This window comes from Cyprinus carpio, chromosome B13, assembly GCF_018340385.1.
Source record: "Cyprinus carpio isolate SPL01 chromosome B13, ASM1834038v1, whole genome shotgun sequence".
NCBI lineage: Eukaryota > Metazoa > Chordata > Actinopteri > Cypriniformes > Cyprinidae > Cyprinus > Cyprinus carpio.
This window is the reverse complement of record NC_056609.1, coordinates 6,318,896-6,338,739: the sequence shown is the minus strand read 5'-3', so window position 1 is coordinate 6,338,739 and position 19,844 is coordinate 6,318,896. Positions and strand designations below refer to the sequence as shown.

At 37.5% G+C, this 19,844-nt stretch overlaps 1 protein-coding gene across 1 annotated transcript in view; it reads left to right on the top strand.

The window, feature by feature from the left end:
• LOC109059441 (1-acyl-sn-glycerol-3-phosphate acyltransferase epsilon-like) overlaps positions 1-19,844 on the top strand; it is a 93,695-nt gene that overhangs the window by 61,201 nt on the left and 12,650 nt on the right. The window contains exon 2 of the mRNA XM_042736311.1: positions 6,587-6,677. Within this exon, the coding sequence (XP_042592245.1) occupies positions 6,587-6,677 (91 nt within the window). The remainder of the gene's footprint in view (positions 1-6,586; positions 6,678-19,844) is intronic.

Here is a 19,844-nt window from a genome sequence, read left to right as displayed (position 1 = left end):
AGGCCTGAAGTCATCTGCTTTCGGACTAAAAAGCAAAAACACAGATGTCACCACAGAAATCAAAAACTCAGACATAATCTTCCTGCAGGAGACATAGAGCAGAGGAGATGGACCCACTGGTTGCCCTACAGGCTACAGAGAACTCATCATCCCATCCACCAAACTGCCTGGAGTGACTCAGGGAAGAGACTCAGGAGGAATGCTTATCTGGTATAAGTCCAGTTTAGCCCACTCTATTAATATTGTTAAAACAGGCCAATTTTATACATGGATAGAAAGTAACAGGGCCATCACATCAACGAAGAAGAACACCTTCCTATGTGCAACTTACATTCCTCCAAAAGTCTCCCTACTTCAACGAAGCCAGTTTCCCCACCTTAGAAGGAGAGATCAATTACTTCCAGTCACAGGGAAACATACTAATCTGTGGAGACTTAAATGCTAGAACAGATGAAGAACTGGACACACTTCATTCCCAGGGAGACAAACACATACCAGGAGGTGACATCCTTTCATCACCAACACACACCCCAAGACTCAACCATGATAAAACAACAAACAAAAATGGAACACACCTTCTACAGCTGTGTCGTGCACTGGGTCTGTACATAGTCAATGGCAGACTGTGAGGAGATTCGTACGGTAGGTACACTTATAGCTCAGTGCTGGGTAACAGTACAGTAGATTATTTAATCACTGACCTAAATCCAAGTTCTCTCAGAGGGTTCACAGTCAGCCAAATAACCCCACTGTCAGACCACAGTATAATCACCCTCTATCTAAACAGATCAAAACCCCATCTAAGGGCAAGTCGTGGGCTAATGGTTAGAGGGTTTGACATAGAGCAGAGGAGGTTGTGGGTTCGAGTCTCGGGCCGGCAATACCACGATTGAGGTGCCCTTGAGCAAGGCACCGAACCCCCAACTGCTCCCCGGGCGCCGCAGCATAAATGACTGCCCACTGCTTCGGGTGTGTGTTCACTGCTGTGTGTGTGCACTTTGGATGGGTTAAATGCAGAGCATGAATTCTGAGTATGGTTCACCATACTTGGCTGTATGTCACGTCAGATGCAACAAAACAAACCCACCTCCACACCCTCAAACACACATACAGATGGAAACAAAATAATAAAGATGCATATCAAACCATAATTTGTGAACCAAAAATACAAAACCTATTAAATAATTTCCTAGCTATGCCATTCCTACACAACACTGAAGGGGTCAATTTAGCAGTAGACAGGATGAACCAAATATTTGCAATGACAACAACACTATCTAACCTAAAAAAAAAATAATAATAATAATAAACAGGGAGCATGTACATGAGAAATGGTTTGACAACGAGTGCAAAAATCTAAGAAAAGAAGAACTTTATCAAGTGAGAAACACAGAGATGCTGACAATGTAAACACGCCAACTCTACCACGAGAAACTTAAACAATATAAGAACATCCTAAGAACGAAAAAGAAACAAAATATACAAAATCAGCTAAAAGTAATAAAACAATCTCTAGAATCGAACCGTTTTTGGGCACATTGGAACACACTAAATCAATCTTACCATAAAGAGTTACCTATCCAGAACGGATATGTGTGGATAAATCTCTTTTCAAACCTCTTCAGCAATATAGACAAAAACCATGAACAAAACTAAATATACAATACAATGTTCTAGAGTCAACCATTAAAGAGTACCAGAACACCCTAGATTACCCCGTTACACTAGCTGAACTGTGCGATAATATACAAACACTTAAATCCCAAAAAGCATGTGGTATTGATGGCATTCTGAATGAAATGATTAAATGCACAGATCAAAAATGTAAACTGGCCATTCTTAAACTGTTTAATATCATCCTTAGTGCAGGTGTATTTCCCAGCACCTGGAACCAAGGCCTCATCACCCCAATTCATAAAAGCGAAGACAAATTTGACTCTAATAACTATCGCAGAATATGTGTAAACAGCAACTTAGGTAAACTTTTCTGTAACATCCTAAACAGCAGACTCCTTCATTACCTTGATGACAGAAATGTCCTGAGTAAATGTCAAATTGGCTTCCAACCAAAATACCGCACATAAGACCATATATACACTCTACATACCCTAATTGACAAAGAAACCAAACAAAATAAAAGAAAAATATTTTCATGCTTTGTTGACTTCAAAAACGCTTTTGACTCTATCAGGCATGAGGGGCTTTTACTGCAATTACACTAATAGCAGATTTGCAGTTAAAATTGGCAACAAAGACACAGATTTCCTCCTCCAGAGTTGTGGCGTGAGACAGGGCTGTAGCTTAAGCCTTACACTATTCAATATCTACATCAATGAACTAGCAAGAGCCCTAGAACAGTCCCCAGCACCCGGTCTTACCCTACTAGACACTGAAGGTAAATGTCTTCTGTTTGCAGATGATCTAATGCTGCTGTCACCCACAAAAGACATGGGCCTTGTCAGTTAACCTTAAAAAGACTAAAATTATGATATTCCAAAAAAGGGCCAGTCACGAAAACCAACATCACAGTTTCAAATTAAACAATATGCCCTTAGAACACACTAAAAATTACACATACCTCTGAATAAACATCAGTAACACAGGAAACTTTAACAAGGCTGTGAACGACCTGAGAGACAAAGTCACAAAGAGATTTTTACGCAATCAAGAAAAATATTAAATTTGACATTCCAATTGGAATCTGGCTAAAAATAATCCAATCAGTTATAGAACCAATCGCACTTTATGGATATGAGGTCTGGGGTCCACTCACAAACCAAGACTTCACCAAATGGGACAAACACCTTATAGAGACTCTTCAGGCAGAATTCAAAAATATTCATGTATAACAAAAAAAAACACACACACACAGTGCATGTACACACAAACAATAAAAATCCAAAAAAAAAAAAAAAGCCATTAAATTCCATGCGCACCTAAAAAGCAGTCATACTGAGACCCTCAACCATAAAGCCTTAAGCTACCAAGAACTGAACCCAGAGAAAAGTCCCCCAGCCAGCTGGTCTCAGAACTGACTTTACAATCCAAATCCCCAGCTAGACTAAACCAAATCATTAAAACACAGAAAGAGAAATATCAAGAAATATAAGAAGCAACAGCTTGTAGCAACAATCACTTTCTGGGGAATAATTAACTCAAATGAAGTGAATATTCATGAGTCTATGAATATGATGTGCTTATTGCTTACAAATATTAAATTACCCAAAGAGGGAATATTTAATCATTTAAAGGTAATCTTTACTAGAATTAATGTAAGTTATCTAGACAATCTGTTCGTCCCGCGAACTGGATGCTAGACTCCCTTATCAAATATCAATAAAAAATACCCTTCTTACAAACTCCAAGAAATATTAATCTCCTGATCAGGAAGAACAATATTTTCTGTGTCTGTAGTATTAAATTACTGAATAGTAATTCCTAGAAAACAAAGCTTGTAGCTCAGATCACACGATTCAGGGACTTCGATCTTGATGAGCAATAAAACGGTTCAATTCAAGCAAATTATGGTATTTAATAAAAGCGGACTAAAGAGTACATAACTACAATTCACACAGAGTAAATATGACTATATAGCAAAACAAACAATACAATTTAAATAAGATAATCAAACGAAAATAGTAATGAGATAGAGAGAAAGAGAAAGAGAGAGAGAGAAAGAGTGAAGGCAGATCTCAGTGTGACAATTTTCAAACAGTTAACTTTGCGAGAGACTCCAAGTCATTGGATAATTTCACAAAAGTGGAATAGCCTAGACAACCTTAAACAGCAATTTTTTAAATTGCGATATAAGAAAGTACTTGCTTTGATCTGGCTCTTGTGTGTAGCTGAGCTCAAATTGTCCGTTGTTGTAGCTTCTGCGTTGTCCGTTCCGGAGCTGATGATGCGTGAGTTCGTGGTTAAAGCGAATGTAAACTTTGCCAAAAGATGACTAGACTTAAGTTCGTTTGGCTCGTGAGGACAATTGAACGAAGTCAAATATCAGGAGACAATAAAGAAAAACTAAGATAAAACGAAAAAGTAAAGAGAAGAACAAACGGAGGGACTTCTTGAGAAGTCTGATCGCGAACCTGGGAAACCCCCCTCTTTCTCTGGCGGAATGCCACGAGCAAGGGTTTTCCTTTGTTTTTATTGAAAGGTTGGTTCACACCTATGTCACCTTATGAACCAATGAGGTGGGAGAAACTGAGGCGGGAAAAATCTTCTTTGTCTGCTGATTTCAGCCCACTGGTCTAATTTATGGCGATGACAAAATTATACATTTTTCTTCAGAGAGATTGTACTTCTGAAACAATGCATCTTTTTGTAATTTGCCGTTGAGATTCGTCACAGTCTGGTTTTTACGATCATACAGACACCATAAAACTATAACTTTGCGAGTCAGGGATACAGAGATACAGAGTTGTTCCTAACTACAGGCATATAAAGTTTGATTAAACACACAGTAAACATTATATCTATTCCACTATATCACGTGAAGACATCTAAGCACATAAAGAGATACATTTAATACATTTAGAGGTAGTTTATCAAAAATGTTCATGTGTGAGCCAGAAATGCTCGTGTGGGTGTGTGTGTGTCTGGAATGCCGTCGTGCTGAGAGTAAAAGGCGGGTGTTTGTCTTTCCTTTGATGCTCACGAGAGTGTCTCTGGATCATCTCGAAGGTGTAATAAATGTCACGGGGGGGGGGGGTGTTATGTTGACGGATGTTGTAAAGCAAAAGTCCTTATCTTTTTTTTTTTTTTTGCATTTTTTTTTTGTTCTTGTCTCTGAGTGCAGGATGTGTTAGAGAGTCAGGATTCATTAATATGAAACAGATGGTTGAATACCATCCGCTCATTAGTGTTACAAGCTCAATAAAGTAAATTAGAATGCTGTCTGTCTATATAAATTGGCAGAATACCTAAACACAGTGGCAGACCCTAAACTAAGAAAAGTCCTGACCATGTACAGACTCACTATAGAGACAGGCAGGCACAGACAGACCTGGCTGCCAAAAGAAGACAGATTGTGTCCACACTGCTCACAACATGAAATGGAAACAGAACTGCACTTTTTAACAACATGCCCTAATTATACACAAATTAGGGAAACATTCTTCCCCCAATTCACAAACCAGCACAAAGACTTCCACCAGATACAACAAAAGGACAAACTGACGTACATTCTGGGAGAAACCTCAACAAGCTCTAACATGGCTGCAAGGTACGTCAAGTCCTGCCATGATAAAAGGACAAGCAGCAGAACAGAACCACAAGTCACAGCCGGAAGAAAACACTGTACAAGACACACAAACTGACATGACAGGATCCAGTCCTTCTCCTGTTTCTTTATTAGAATTTTTATTAGTACTTTTGTTTTACTGTATACATATATATAGACTCTATATGCTATATACTTCTATTCTTATGTATATTTGTGTTAAATGTTTATTTAAATGTTTCTATGCTTTGGCAATGTAAAGATACTTTTTTACCATGCCAATAAAGATAATTGAATCTGTTTGAAATAACTTCCTTTTATGATCTAATGTGGCTTATCTCAGAATGATGCAGGAATATATATTCTCTGCTGTAATACAGGCTATTATGATTAGCAGTGGATTATAAATCTACTTGATTATGAAAATACCCAAGGTGGTTTTAAGAACACAGATACACTATACATTGTGTACGCATCAGAGTATTTATTGTTTTAATGTTCTTTTGAATGTCTTCATTCAAAGCAATTCTATCTTCTTTTATTTATTTACAGTGATAGCAGGATGCTTTTGTCCATATTAGGGATTTCCTAGAGCATCATGAGTTCCATTACTACAGTGATGCATATGTAGATTTTCTGTGTGAGGGCACCCTCGGGCATCCAGTATGAATGAAACAGACATTACATGTGTTTATAGTGCATAATAATGGCCAATCAGTAAAAATAATTCTTCTCTCTAATGAAATTTGAAGTAAACGCATGATAATCCATGTTTTTCTACAGTGTACAGAAGTGTACTGGAGTTTTGTTTTTTTAATAGAATTAAAAAAAGAACCCTGATGTTCCAAACCATCAGAACCAAACCAAAAAACATGGTTAAAAAACAAGGTATTCATTGAACTCTGTTTATGCTGAAGTACTGTATAACAGGAATATCACAAACTGAGTGCAGATCCTGAGTATTTATAACCTATGAAAAATATTTAACTTTAAATCTTGCACTTTGCACATTGACATTAGCCATCAAGGAACTTCAGTTTTTCCAGCTGTTAAAAAAAGTGCTCTCTGCTTATCTCTGTGCCTGTATGTAATTTTTTTGGGCTGAAAGATGTTTTCCCATGACGCTATTTGAGCTATCCAGTTGTAATGTTCCTATCAAACTGTGGGTTGGAGTTAAGCCCTTTCTCTTTCATCAGCAAGAGGGATAATAGGATTCCCAAGTTTTGTACTGTCACTCCATGACAGAACTGAGAAATGCCTACTTTAGAATCTATTACTTTCCCAGGACTATGGTAGACTTATAATTTACTAACATTAGTAAGTGCTGCAGTTTTATGACTCTTCAACTGTTTGTTTTCTGTACAGATGTATCTTGTCATCTTTCCAGAGGGAACCCGCTACAACCCTGAGCTCCAGAAAGTCATCAGTGACAGTCAGGCTTTTGCTGTTAAAGAAGGTATTGTTTCCCCTTTATAAAGCCACCCTTCAGATCTGTACTTGTTGTTGTTGTTATTATTATTATTATTATACAGATCTGTCCATGTTGTGTCATACATCTGAGTGCAACAGGTTATTGGAGAAAAGGGCTGGGTGTTTTTTACTGGATGATTTTACTCATCATGTTTTACATTGTTGATTGGATTTTGAGATGTGAGCATTGAACTCAAAAGTAAAGTCAGGTAAATGCAAGCTTGCAGGAGCAGACTATTGGAGAATTATTGCATATGTCACCAGATAGAAGTCATTTCACAAGAAGATCCGGTTATGACATTTTAAATATGCGTTTGCAAGGTCAAAATAAAACAAATAAAAATTGTTAAATGTAATGAATATGAATTTAGAAAATCTAGAAAATTGTAATTTTATGTAGACTTTAAAGGAACAATTCACCAAACAAATGTAAATCAGTCATAAGTTATTTAACTCTTTCCCCGGCAGAATTTTTGAAAAAAGGTTGGCAGCCACCACCAGCGATTTTGATTATTTTCACAAAAATTTTATGGCCTACAGTATATTTTGCTGTATGAATATTTGAATATGCAATATACCAAAATAAAGACCAAAGCCTCTACTTTTAAACAAAAAAGAAAAAATCAGTTCTAGCTTAAAGCATTCTTTTTTTATCAACACTTGAATACAGGTAGGTTTCATAAAAGTGTATAATTTTGAGCAAAAAGTGAGAAAATCACATTTTTATCAAAATCTACATCTGGATAATATTCAGTACAATTGTCAAAGCATAAATCCAATAAATCGCTTCCATCAACGCCTCCAAAGCTTGCATAGCCATATACCACTACCTGGATCATCATTTTACTCCATAACATTATGCAGTTTTTATTTATATGCTGACGATCGCATTATTTATCATATGCATCTGTTTACATAAGACATCGCTAGTTTTTCCATCCTGTTCATGTGTGTTTTTGTTCGGGAGGTTTTGTACTCGTTCAGAAGATGTGTAATAGCACCCCCGAGTGTATTACAATGAAAACACGAAAATTTGGTGGGGAAGCCTTGTCTTCTAAATGACAAGATAACTCGTCAATGGCGGGGAAAGAGTTAACATTGTGTGTTTATTTGTTATTTATTGTGTTATTCAATGATAATCAGTCATTATACAGTATGACTTGGAATATAGTGAACAAGACTAGTGATTTACTGTTTTTTTTATAACCAATACGATACCAATTATTTGTGTTTGTGCCTTATAACCGATATGCAGAACCAATATTTATTTACTATTATACTTCTGTTTTTGACACCGTGATTACAACAGCACTGAACTGAATAAACCATTTTATTTATAACAATCACTCCCTCCTTGCATAGAAAACAAAACAAATCTTATTTATTTACCAAAAAGGAGGGGTCTGAAAGTGCAAAAAAAAAAAAGACTGGCAAGGACTGCACATTTCATCTCCTCCACTTTTGCAAAACCTCTGGTGAGACTCTCCAGCATCTCCTGTCTCATTGTTTTAATCCCATGAGAGGAGGGACTCTTGGCTGCTGAGCAACATCTTCAGAACTTGGGGGATGGGGGATGATGCATGATGTTGACCTTTTATAGTGGCTCATCTCAATAGTGACCTCTTCCACTGGAGAAAGGGTGTCAATAAGATTACTGACAATATTCCACTGCTCACAATTTAGCACCATGCTCACTAGCAAAATATGTTTAGCCCTTTTTTGCTCTAGCTTCCTAACCAGCATGTGCATGGTGGAATTCCATCGGGATGGCATAGGTGGAATGTGCAGGTAGCCCAAGGTCCTGCTGGATCACTACTAAACACTGTTTGGCTAGTAATGAATGATTAAAATGGGTAGCACAGCTTCTCAGCACTGACAGAATATTATGGACAGATTTTTGTGAGTTGAGGCCATCGTTGAATTGAATGTAGAATTTCTAAACTTCTGTGATGATCTGATCATTACTCTTTTGTGTTAAACACAATCTACTACATATAAACAAATTCATTTTAATGAAAAATAACATGAAAAAATATATAATCATCTATGACAAAAATACTATTATAAACTAGGTTGGTGGATAATTCAGAAGCAAAAGATACTCTAGAACAGGGATCTCCAACCTTGCTCCTGGAGAGCTACCGTCCTGCAGACTTCAGTTCCAACCCTGCTCCAACACACCTGTCTGTAATTATCAAGTAGCCCTGAACACCTTGATTCACTTGTTCAGGTGTGTTTGATTGGGGTTGGAGCTGAAATCTGTAGGACGGTAGCTCTCCAGGAGCAGGGTTGGAGACCACTGCTCTAGAAAAATCAAGGGTGCACAATGATTTTATAAAATCTAGTGAAATATTTTATTTACAAATAAAAGTGAAAAAGTCTAAAATCTGGTAAAATGTTACACATGGCTCTTTGTATTGTTGTAAAATACATTTATGAAAAAACAAGTATATACATTTATATTGAAATATAGAATATAGAATCTTTTAAATGTATAGCACAGTAATAAAGGCAGCAACATATGATAGATAGGATAGAATAAGAAAGGCTATCAATTATCTTTGCGCAGAAAAGTATTATAATGCTAAAGGCGCCAATATATAGTGGCACAGAGCGCTTGTGCATATCCCGTGTTCAGAATGATGAGCTTGAAACAACACGGAGTCACAGTGCACAGGCTGCGCAGTCCTCCGTGTCCGCATAGAAAAGTTAGTACAACACACATGCTTCTCTGTCCATGTTCATCTTCAGTTCTGTCTTTACAGCAGTTCAGTCAGGGTACTGTTTGAGTAAATTAATTACTCCGGGATATTGGTTTATTTCAAATTAGAGGGAGTGTCAGCCATGTTAAAAAAGTGAATAACTTAAGTAATTTGTGGATTAATGCTTACTGGAGACGCAAACCATTTCAAACTATCCAGTCCAATTTGGTGAACTGGTTCAACCGGTTCACTAAGAAGAACCGGTTAAATCGAACGATTCGTTCGCGAACCGGATATTACTAGTACAAAGGGAAGAGATATTGATATGTAGTGTGTTAAATCTGTGTGTTAGTTTATTGAGCCTTTTCTTTGAACAGTTTTAAACCTCAGTTACTGTGCGCTCTTGAAGAGAGTTTCATCATTTTGACTGTAGTAACTGAACGTGACACGCAGTTTGATTGCTGAATGGAGGAAGACGGACAGCCGCAGCGGAAAGAATAGTTTATGTGAACTTGAATTTAATGTTTTCAATATTAATCTGTAAATCACATTGAACTATGGAACAGCTTCAGAACACTTTAAATATAATGCACGAAAATGTTTTGGTGCTTTATAATGTTTTTGTGCCTTTCGTGGGGCTCAACAATAACACAGAATAGTATACGCACAATATCGGATCTGGATCGGTCTCGTCCGACCGATACCTGATCCACAGCCGATACCGATCCTGAGTATCGGATCGATGCATCCCTACTCCCCAGTGTGTGCTTTTGTTAAAGTTTCTTTTGTGTTTACAATTACTTGTTTGCGAATCCACTGGTCATCAATGAAATGGCATGTGAGACTCACTCATTCAGTTGTACCAGACCAGCAGTCTGTGGTAAAAACCAAGTTATAACCTGCTTTATCAGGTTTTAGTAGTGCTTAAACATTCTCAATGATACTGTTGTGAATACTGGAGAACACCTCTGTTTGGTAGAACTTCTCACTCTTTAGTTTAGAGTATATCTTGGTTCTGCAGTAGCCATGAGTCTCTGGAAGCCTTTATTTGCAACAAAGTTGAAAGGCCAATTGTCTGTAGCAATCATTTCTGTAATCATCCTGTCTAGTTTTTTTTTATTATTATTATTTTAATCTTCCATTTTGTTTGCTTATCAAACATAATAGGAAGAGAAGCTTGGATTTGTCGACGTATTTTCCTCTTCAGCATCTCTTGATAGTTGAGTGATCTACAGTAGGTGGCCAACCAAAATGACTACTACTGCCGCGTGTACCGCTGTGGTCAGTCAGTCGCGTGTTGAAGTTGTTCACGAAACTACTGCTAGGTGGTGCAAAGGGACAGTTTGCAAACTGACTGAAATGGATATTTTGTTTCGTAAACTGAGATCAAATAATGAAATAAAACAAACATAATATAACATTAACATACTTAAAAATCTGAAAATTAATTTAAAATAAATTTTTAGCAAGTTAATTTCAAAACGTGTGATAGTCGTAGGTTGCAGCCTTATGCATAAAACATTTAAAAATGAAATGAATTTACATAAAAGCTTTTAATGGATGTTGTGGTTATTAAACAGTCATTATGAAAACCATTAAAACTACACAATTTCTTTGTTTTATTAAGGGGCTGTCATTTAAATCTGTTTGTTAATGAAAAATCCTGACCTTGGTCATTGGTCCTCTGTACAAGGCTACGCGTTTATGACACTATTCGTGTCACAATTTACTCTGACTCACACCATAAAAAAATAAGTTGTGAGAAATCAAGATTAATAGGCTCAAACTGCGACTTGAAAAACACCTTGAAATTGTACAAAAAATAGAATATTAACTTGGAATGTTTAGATTACATTTAAGGAGGTGTGCATTAGCCTATGCCATAAAAAAAAAAAAAATTAAAACGTTTGAAAATGTGGCTAATTGATGCGTGTTTTAGGCTAGGCCTTGTTCTAACACATATTTTGGCACTCACATTAGTGCCAAAAATTATGGCTTGAAACTTACATTTAATTATTCGCTGATAATACTTATTCATTATCTGGCCTTTTAAACACATTTATTCCCATATACAGAGCCCATGACATGCCGAAAAATATGTCCCTGAATTAAGAAATTGAACACTCTTTATTTATTCCTTTAAAACAGCCAACTCTTTTTTGCTTCCTAATTACACTTCTGTTGCAGCCATTAAAATAGGTCCATTTTGTTTTTGATTGCAAAGTTATATTTCTTATTGTTTCATAATTAATTTAGAAAAAAATTTGGAACATTTTTGTTTGTTCAATTCAAATTGTTGTTGTTGTTGATGTTTTAAGTGACGTCCAAGCAGATAGCAGCAGACAGATTAGATCACATCATATCAACAAAGCATCATCAAAAAATCATCACTTGCTGCTTAAAATCAACATGTATCCTGTCCAACCAGACTGAATACACTGGATCATTGCTACTCTCAGTTTAAGAATGCCTACAAAGCTCACTCACTACCGGCTTTTGGCAAATTAGACCATGCCGCCATTTTACTCACACCGGAATATAAACAAAGGCTCATTCATAAACTCCCGGTACAGAGGGTAGTGACGCGCTGGTCCGCCCACTCTGAAGCCATGCTGGAGGTGGCTCTTGATGATGTAGACTGGTACATGTTCTGAGCGAGTTCCTCTGATGTCAGTGAGTTCACGGATGTAGCATTAAGCATTGTAAACACGCTAATGGAACAAGCCACAGATACAATAACTATAAGGACCTTCTCAAATCAGAAACCGTGGGTGGACAGAACAATCTGTGCTGCAGTTAACAAATGCACTGCTGCGTTCATTGGGGAACATGAGCAAATACAAAACATCGTGCTATGATCTCCAACGGGCAGTAAAAGCCGCCAAACACAGATACAGGGAACGCATAGAGTCGCATTTCCAGCTAAATGACTCCCGATGCATGTGGCAAGTACTAAGAACCATCTGTGCCTTTGGGAAACAAATCCTCTGCAGCTGTGAAAGCAGACCTGTCGCTGGCTGACAAGTTTCTACTCTTTCTACGGCCGCTTTGAATGCAAATGAGGCAGTGCAAAACTGCCGATCAGGGCATCAGGAAGCAGCAGTCAGAGCAGCGATAATCATGTGATCACCGTGTCAGAGGACGATGTTCGGAGGGGCTCTAAAGCGAGTGAACATCAGGAAAGCAGCTGGTCCTGATGGGATTTCATGCCGTGTTCTGAGGTCCTGTGCTGATCAGCATGGTTTGTTTACATCTATTTTTAATGAGTCCCTTGCTACCTCGGTGGTTCCCACCTCCTTTAAAAAAATCTGTCATCATCCCTGTGCCTAAGAACAATAACCCCTCTTGTCTGAATGACTATCATCCAGGTGCCCTCACGTCAACAGTCATCAAGGTCTTTGAGAAACTTAGAAAAAACAACATTTGCTCCTCCATCCCTGACTGTGGAATGTGGAATGGTTGTTGGTCTGAGTATTTCAAAAAGTGCTGATCTACTGGGATTTTCACACACAACCATCTCTAGGGTTTACAGAGAATGGTCCAAAAAAGAGAAAATATCCAGTGAGTGGCAGTTGTGTGGAGCAAAATGCCTTGTTGAGGTCAGAGGAGAATGGGCAGACTGGTTAGAGATGATAGAAAGGCAACAGTAACTCAAATAACCACTCATTACTACCAAGGTATGCAGAATACCATCTCTGAATGCCCAATACGTCAAACCCTGAAGCAGATGGGCTACAGCACTTTACTCAAATGGCCTCCAAAGTCACCAGATCTCAATCCAATAGAGCAGGTTTGGGATGTGGTGGAACAGGAGATTCACATCATGGATCTGCAGCAACTGTGTGATGCTATTATGTCAGTATGGACCAAAATCTCTAAAGGAATGTTTCCAACACCTTGTTGAATCTATGCCACAAAGAATTAAGGCAGTTCTGAAGGCAAAAGGGGGGTCCAACCCGGTACTAGCAAGGTGTAGCTAATAAAGTGGCTGGTGAGTGTGTGTACATTTTTATATATATATATATATATATATATATATATATATATATATATATATAATATATATTTTTTTTTTTTTATTTATTTATATATATATATATATATATATATATATATATATATTAAGCCTATATGAGATCAGCATTTGAACACTATAATAAACACAAAAATGATCTGCATGGTGACATTGTTATTTTACACGACCAGCAACCAGTAGTGTAAATGAATTCAGTCCAGCTGGAGGGGGTTGAGGTTTGGTGGTAGTTAGCTACATTGTGGGGGGTTGACATAAAGATGTGAATCTCTTGTGCTTTCATATGGAGAATTTCTGATGAACATTATAAAAAACTTGCTGAGCAGGTTTAGGCAAAGTATCTGCATTAGGATAAATGCCTTGTTTGGTTTGGCTTTTGCAACGGCATAGAGAGTATGACATACAATATAATATGGTTTTGTTTGTTTTTTTCTCAGAAGAGAACTGGCGCCTCTGAGAGAGAGAGAAAGAAACAGACATCAGAAAAGTATCCATCTATGAATGTGTTTTATAGGCTATTTTAGATTTTGGGGGGAAAAAAGACCTGAGTTTTTGGGAGACAATATATTTTGTAGACTTTCTGTGATTTGCAATGGACTGAAAGCAGAATTTATGCAAACATGTATAAATGCTTTAAAAACGTTAACAGATGTCTAGTAACCTATTGGGTGCGCCTTTAGAGAGAAATGCAACCTTCATTCAAATTATATAATCAGGGAGTATTTGCTTTCATTTTGAATTGATTCCTTTAAAACTAAACATTTTTCTCATGTATGTGAGGTACCCCAGTTTTTCGTTATTTCATTATCAGGAAAAAATTCAAATGATCACGCGGGCGCCTCCGTGTCATGCATGCGCATTAATACGTTTCCATACAAACACTTAAATATGAATAGTAATAGAGCACATTTATTTTAGGTTAACGCTACAGTATGGGATCCGCATTAAAATAAATCTTCACAAGTCTACATCCGAGACAGGTGCCGTTATAATCTGTAAATTGAAGGCTATTAGACATTTTAAAATGATCTGCCGCTCCTATTCGTTGATCATTAGTGTTCTTGTCGCAGTCATAAATGTTTTAATTAATCTCATATTCTTTTTTTAATAAATAGCTCATGCATTAAGCAAAGCAGGTTAAGTTAAATTTGTACAAATAATTATAAAATGCTATAGACTAAGAAGAAGATTGCAGTTTCACATTTTGCATATGCATAACAAAGTGAATTATTTTTTACATGCAATGATACAACATAAACAAACACGATTTGTAATGAAGAAAAATTGACAATAATAATAAATGATGTAACTCCTCAGCACCTCTTGAGCGTCGCACTCAGCAGCATGTACGCCGAACAACCAAATCTTGCACACTCAGAGCAGATAGGAACACAAGTTATGTGAAACAAATTACATTTTTAAATAAGATATAAGTAGAGAGAATGAACATTATATGACATTTAAATTAGTTGACGATTTGTCCTTCAGTCCGCCTGTGCATTTCTGACCCGCACAGGGCTGAATCTGAATGAAAAATGCAATTTCTAAAATATTAGATTAAATTAATTTCTAAAATGTTGTGATACGGAAAGCCTGAAACAGATCACAGCAGTATATAGACCTACACAGTAGGCTATCAGTCATTAGCATGATTGAGAGAAGTTGAGTTTAAACAGAGGGAGTTTTATTAATTCATCCCTTCTTTTCAGTTTCAGTGATTTAGCTAAATCGTGCACCAAGTTTAATTTATCCGTTTCTTGTTTTAGTTAGGCCTAAATAATGGGAGCAAAATTATACAGTGCCTCATGTTGTACTAAAATAAAGGAGAGAATTCATAAAATAGGCAACAATTTCTTAATAAGTGAACAGATATCGTTTCCCCACATAGTTCTTTGTCAAAATAAAGGGCAGGTTACGAATATCAAAGTATGTGCGTGACAAAAATGCATGCTGTTTTATTAAAGGAATTTTAACATATAAATTGTGACAAATATTAAGTAATGTAAGAATATTGACATTTAGAATCCATGTGTGTAGACTAGCCTGAAATAGGCTACCGCTTTTAATGCTCCGGTGCAAAGTAAACCACCATTTCTTTAAGGTAATATAACACATGATTTATATAATATAAATAATGCTGCACACCTGTTAAATGTTTCACATCTAAAATATGGTGTAATACATAGCGTAGCTTAAATATAAGCACAGGCTCATAGACTTGACATTTATCCTGCTTGAATTTTGTCTAAATGAGAAATGCACATAACTTAAGTGCTAAATTTGCTTCAGTGAATGTTAAATATTTTATCTAGGCCTACAGTGTTTTCTTTCATTTTCCACTGACTGCAGCCATCAAACGTAAAATCGGCAAGGCAAAACTGTTTGTGAAAATGCACTTTGAAGCGTTCGCTTAATAACTTGTGGTTAAAGCTCCACTCAGCGGTCAAAAGCTGCAAATGCATTTTGCAGACACGGTGACGCCCACAGCGGTAAAAAGCACGTTCTGGGCAGCCACCTACTGTGTCTTTAGTGGGTCCACAGGTTGGAGTTATTTTTTGTTTTAGATTTTGACCCAATGCTCCCATTCATTTGGCATTCTTTGCAAACTGCCAGCCCTGGCAATGACTGAGTGAAGTAAGTCCATACGTCACTTTGTTTTTTCCTTCTTAAAAAAGAAGAAGAAAAAAAAAGGTGTTGATTATTAGCAGTCTTTCATGTTAAATTTAGTTTTCATATTACATATACAGTCGTGGCCAAAAGTTTTGAGAATTACATAAATATTAGTTTTCAAAAAGTTTGCTGCTAAACTGCTTTTAGATCTTTGTTTCAGTTGTTTCTGTGATGTACTGAAATATAATTACAAGCACTTCTACGTTTCAAAGGCTGTTATCGACAATTAGATGACATTATGCAAAGAGTCAGTATTTGCAGTGTTGGCCCTTCTTTTTCAGGACCTCTGCAATTCGACTGGGCATGCTCTCAATCAACTTCTGGGGGCCAAATCCTGACTGATAGCAACCCATTCTTTCATAATAACTTCTTGGAGTTTGTCAGAATTAGTGGGTTTTTGTTTGTCCACCCGCCTCTTGAGGATTGACCACAAGTTCTCAATGGGATTAAGATCTGGGGAGTTTCCAGGCCATGGACCCAAAAAAATCTCAACATTCTGGTCCCCGAGCCACTTAGTTATCACTTTTGCCGTATGGCACGGTGCTCCATCGTGCTGGAAAAATGCATTGTTCTTCACCAAACTGTTGTTGGGTTGTTGGAAGAAGTTGCTGTTGGAGGGTGTTTTGGTACCATTCTTTATTCATGGCTGTGTTTTTCGGCAGAATTGTGAGTGAGCCCACTCCCTTGGATGAGAAGCAACCACACACATGAATGGTGTCAGGATGCTTTACTGTTGGCATGACACAGGACTGATGGTAGCGCTCACCTTTTCTTCTCCGGACAAGCCTTTTTCCAGATGCCCCAAACAATCGGAAAGGGGCTTCATCTGAGAATATGACTTTTCCCCCCAGTCCTCAGCAGTCCATTCACTATACTTTCTGCAAAAGATCAATCTGTCCCTGATGTTTTTTTTGGAGAGAAGTGGCTTCTTTGCTGCCCTTCTTGACACCAGGCCATCTTCCAAAAGTCTTCCCCTCACTGTGCGTGCAGATGCGCTCACACCTGCCTGCTGCCATTCCTGAGCAAGCTCTGCACTGGTGGCACTCCGATCCCCGCAGCTGAATCCTCTTAGGAGACGATCCTGGCGCTTGCTGGACTTTCTTGGACGCCCTGAAGCCTTCTTTACAAGAATTGAACCTCTTTCCTTGAAGTTCTTGATGAACCTATAAAATTGTTGATTTAGGTGCAATCTTAGTAGCCACAAAATCCTTGCCTGTGAAGCCATTTTTATGCAACGCAATGATGGCTGCACGCGTTTCTTTGCAGGTCACCATGGTTAACAATGGAAGAACAATGATTTTCAAGCATCACCCTCCTTTTAACATGTCAAGTCTGCCATTCTAACCCAATCAGCCTGACATAATGATCTCCAGCCTTGTGCTCGTCAACATTCTCACCTGAGTTAACAAGATGATTACTGAAATGATCTCAGCAGGTCCTTTAATGACAGCAATGAAATGCAGTGGAAAGGTTTTTTTGGGATTAAGTTAATTTTCATGGCAAAGAAGGACTATGCAATTCATCTGATCACTCTTCATAACATTCCCGTGTATATGCAAATTGCTATTATAAAAACTTAAGCAGCAACTTTTCCAATTTCCAATATTTATGTAATTCTCAAAACTTTCGTTTATGTGGGACTTTTGTGAAATGCCTGCTGACAAAGCTCTGTTTGTTTATGCATTTACACAGAACTATAGTTAAACTTCAGTTGCTCGTGGAGATAATAATTAATTTCCATAGAGTTGTATTTATTTAGATGTTTATTTGCGAAATAATGGTGATATAGTAAATGTTTATATAATTACGGTGTTTTAAACAAGTGAATCTTGTAAAAAGTTACATGCAGTGGCCGTGCTGGAGCATTTCCTGAGCATTAACTAGTGATGTTTCATTCTTGAACGAATCGTTCTTTTTGAACAAATCTTTTAGGTGAACGAATTTTTCATGTTCGCGTAATCCATTGACTCATATTTCTTGTTCACTAAAATGCCTCCCTCCAGAGCAGCGTGGCGCTATTAGCAGCGCATGCGCAGCTAGGTGAACCAGATTATTTCATCCTGTCAATAATGATTAAACCTCGACCCAATAGCCTTCAAGTTTGAGATATGAAATTATAGAAGCGCAGTTATACTGTAGGTACTGTGCACATACGCTTGTTTATATATTCATATTTAGCATACAAAACATAACTTTACATTAAATCCCCGATTTATGAATGTGTAATTGTCTGACCAGACAATTAAAATGTTAATTATGCAAGAAAAACTTGTGCTTTGGTTATCTGAACAATTTATTTAGACTTTATTTAATGAGTACATTATGCACACATTTTAATAAAGCCAAATCAGTTTTTGTAACAAGTGAATACGTTCGTTGACTTGAGACTAGGGCTGTGCGATTAATAGAAATTGAATAGTAATCGCGATTTGAGATGTTGCGGTTTTGCTAATCGCAAAGCCTGCCATGTGGACGCAATATTTCCCTGTTCCAGAGCATATGCATGACTGCCAGGCTTGAGTGGCAGCCTTACTAGCCAATAGAGTGATCGCACCTCCGTTCTCCCCAGTCAGCTCTGCTCTAGCCAACTGCATAAACACACACCATTTAAAAAAAACAGAAGACAGGAAAGAGAGAGAGTGTGAGATTATGGCGTCTACAGGGTCAGATCGATAGTTGGTAAATGAATACTAAAGAAAAACTTATGTAATATGAGATTATTTTGGCTTCGAAATGACAGACACCAAACAAAAAAGGTAAAGTTAATTTATTCAAGAGCTGTGTCACAACCCTTATCGGTTTTGCTTTCAGGCCTGGAGGGTAAAAAATACATTCTTAGATGTTTTTATTAGTACATGAACATTATCTTGCACATTTTATCTCCCCAACAGATTCTAATTTGAAAAGTTTATAATGGATGATCGCTATTCCCAATTCAGAAGACCACACACACACAGCCTGTGTCTCTGAATGCTTCTCTCATCCGCGTCTCACATAGGAGCCGTTACACTTGCCGCACACATGCAGCCTGTCTCGTAATGCTCTGTATACTCGCGCTCGGCTCCACCACGCACGTCTCCACCACGCACGTCTCCCACGAGCACATCTGACAATAAGAATGAGGTTGATGCACGCGCACAACCTGTAACAACTAGCGCCTGGCTCCGTGTTTAAAACAAGTGTTAATTCAGTCTAACTGCTTTGCTAATTTCACTTGGATGAAATGAAACATTCAGCACACTTGTTCTTAAAATCCCAAATGCTTAAATATTAATAAATCAACCTATGTAACCATATGTAATACATTAATAATTGACTGAAGTAATATAGTTCTTTATTTGCACAAAATAAACTAATCTTCTCTGAAAAATAATAATAAATAAAAAATTCAAAAAAAGTAATAACACCATAATAATACCCCCTGAAAAAAAAAAAAATTGTACCTGTAATACAGTTTCTAGTTGTATGGATGAGAAGGAAGGAGACCAGGGTCGGCTTTCTGAGGCTCGTGGGTATTTTATTAATTAAACCAAAATAAAACAATCGCGCCACACTTCAAACTTTCCTGTTTCACAATACTGCAGCCTTAGTCTCTTTGGGCTTCCTGTTCGCACTCCCCACGAGTCCTCAGCTCTCTCTCCTTAAGCCAGTTTCCAACTGGCTTTTATACTGCCTCCTCACACCAATCACTGCAACGAGACCCAGGTGTTAGTTATTTTTGCACTTGACCCACTTACCGCCCGCCGCT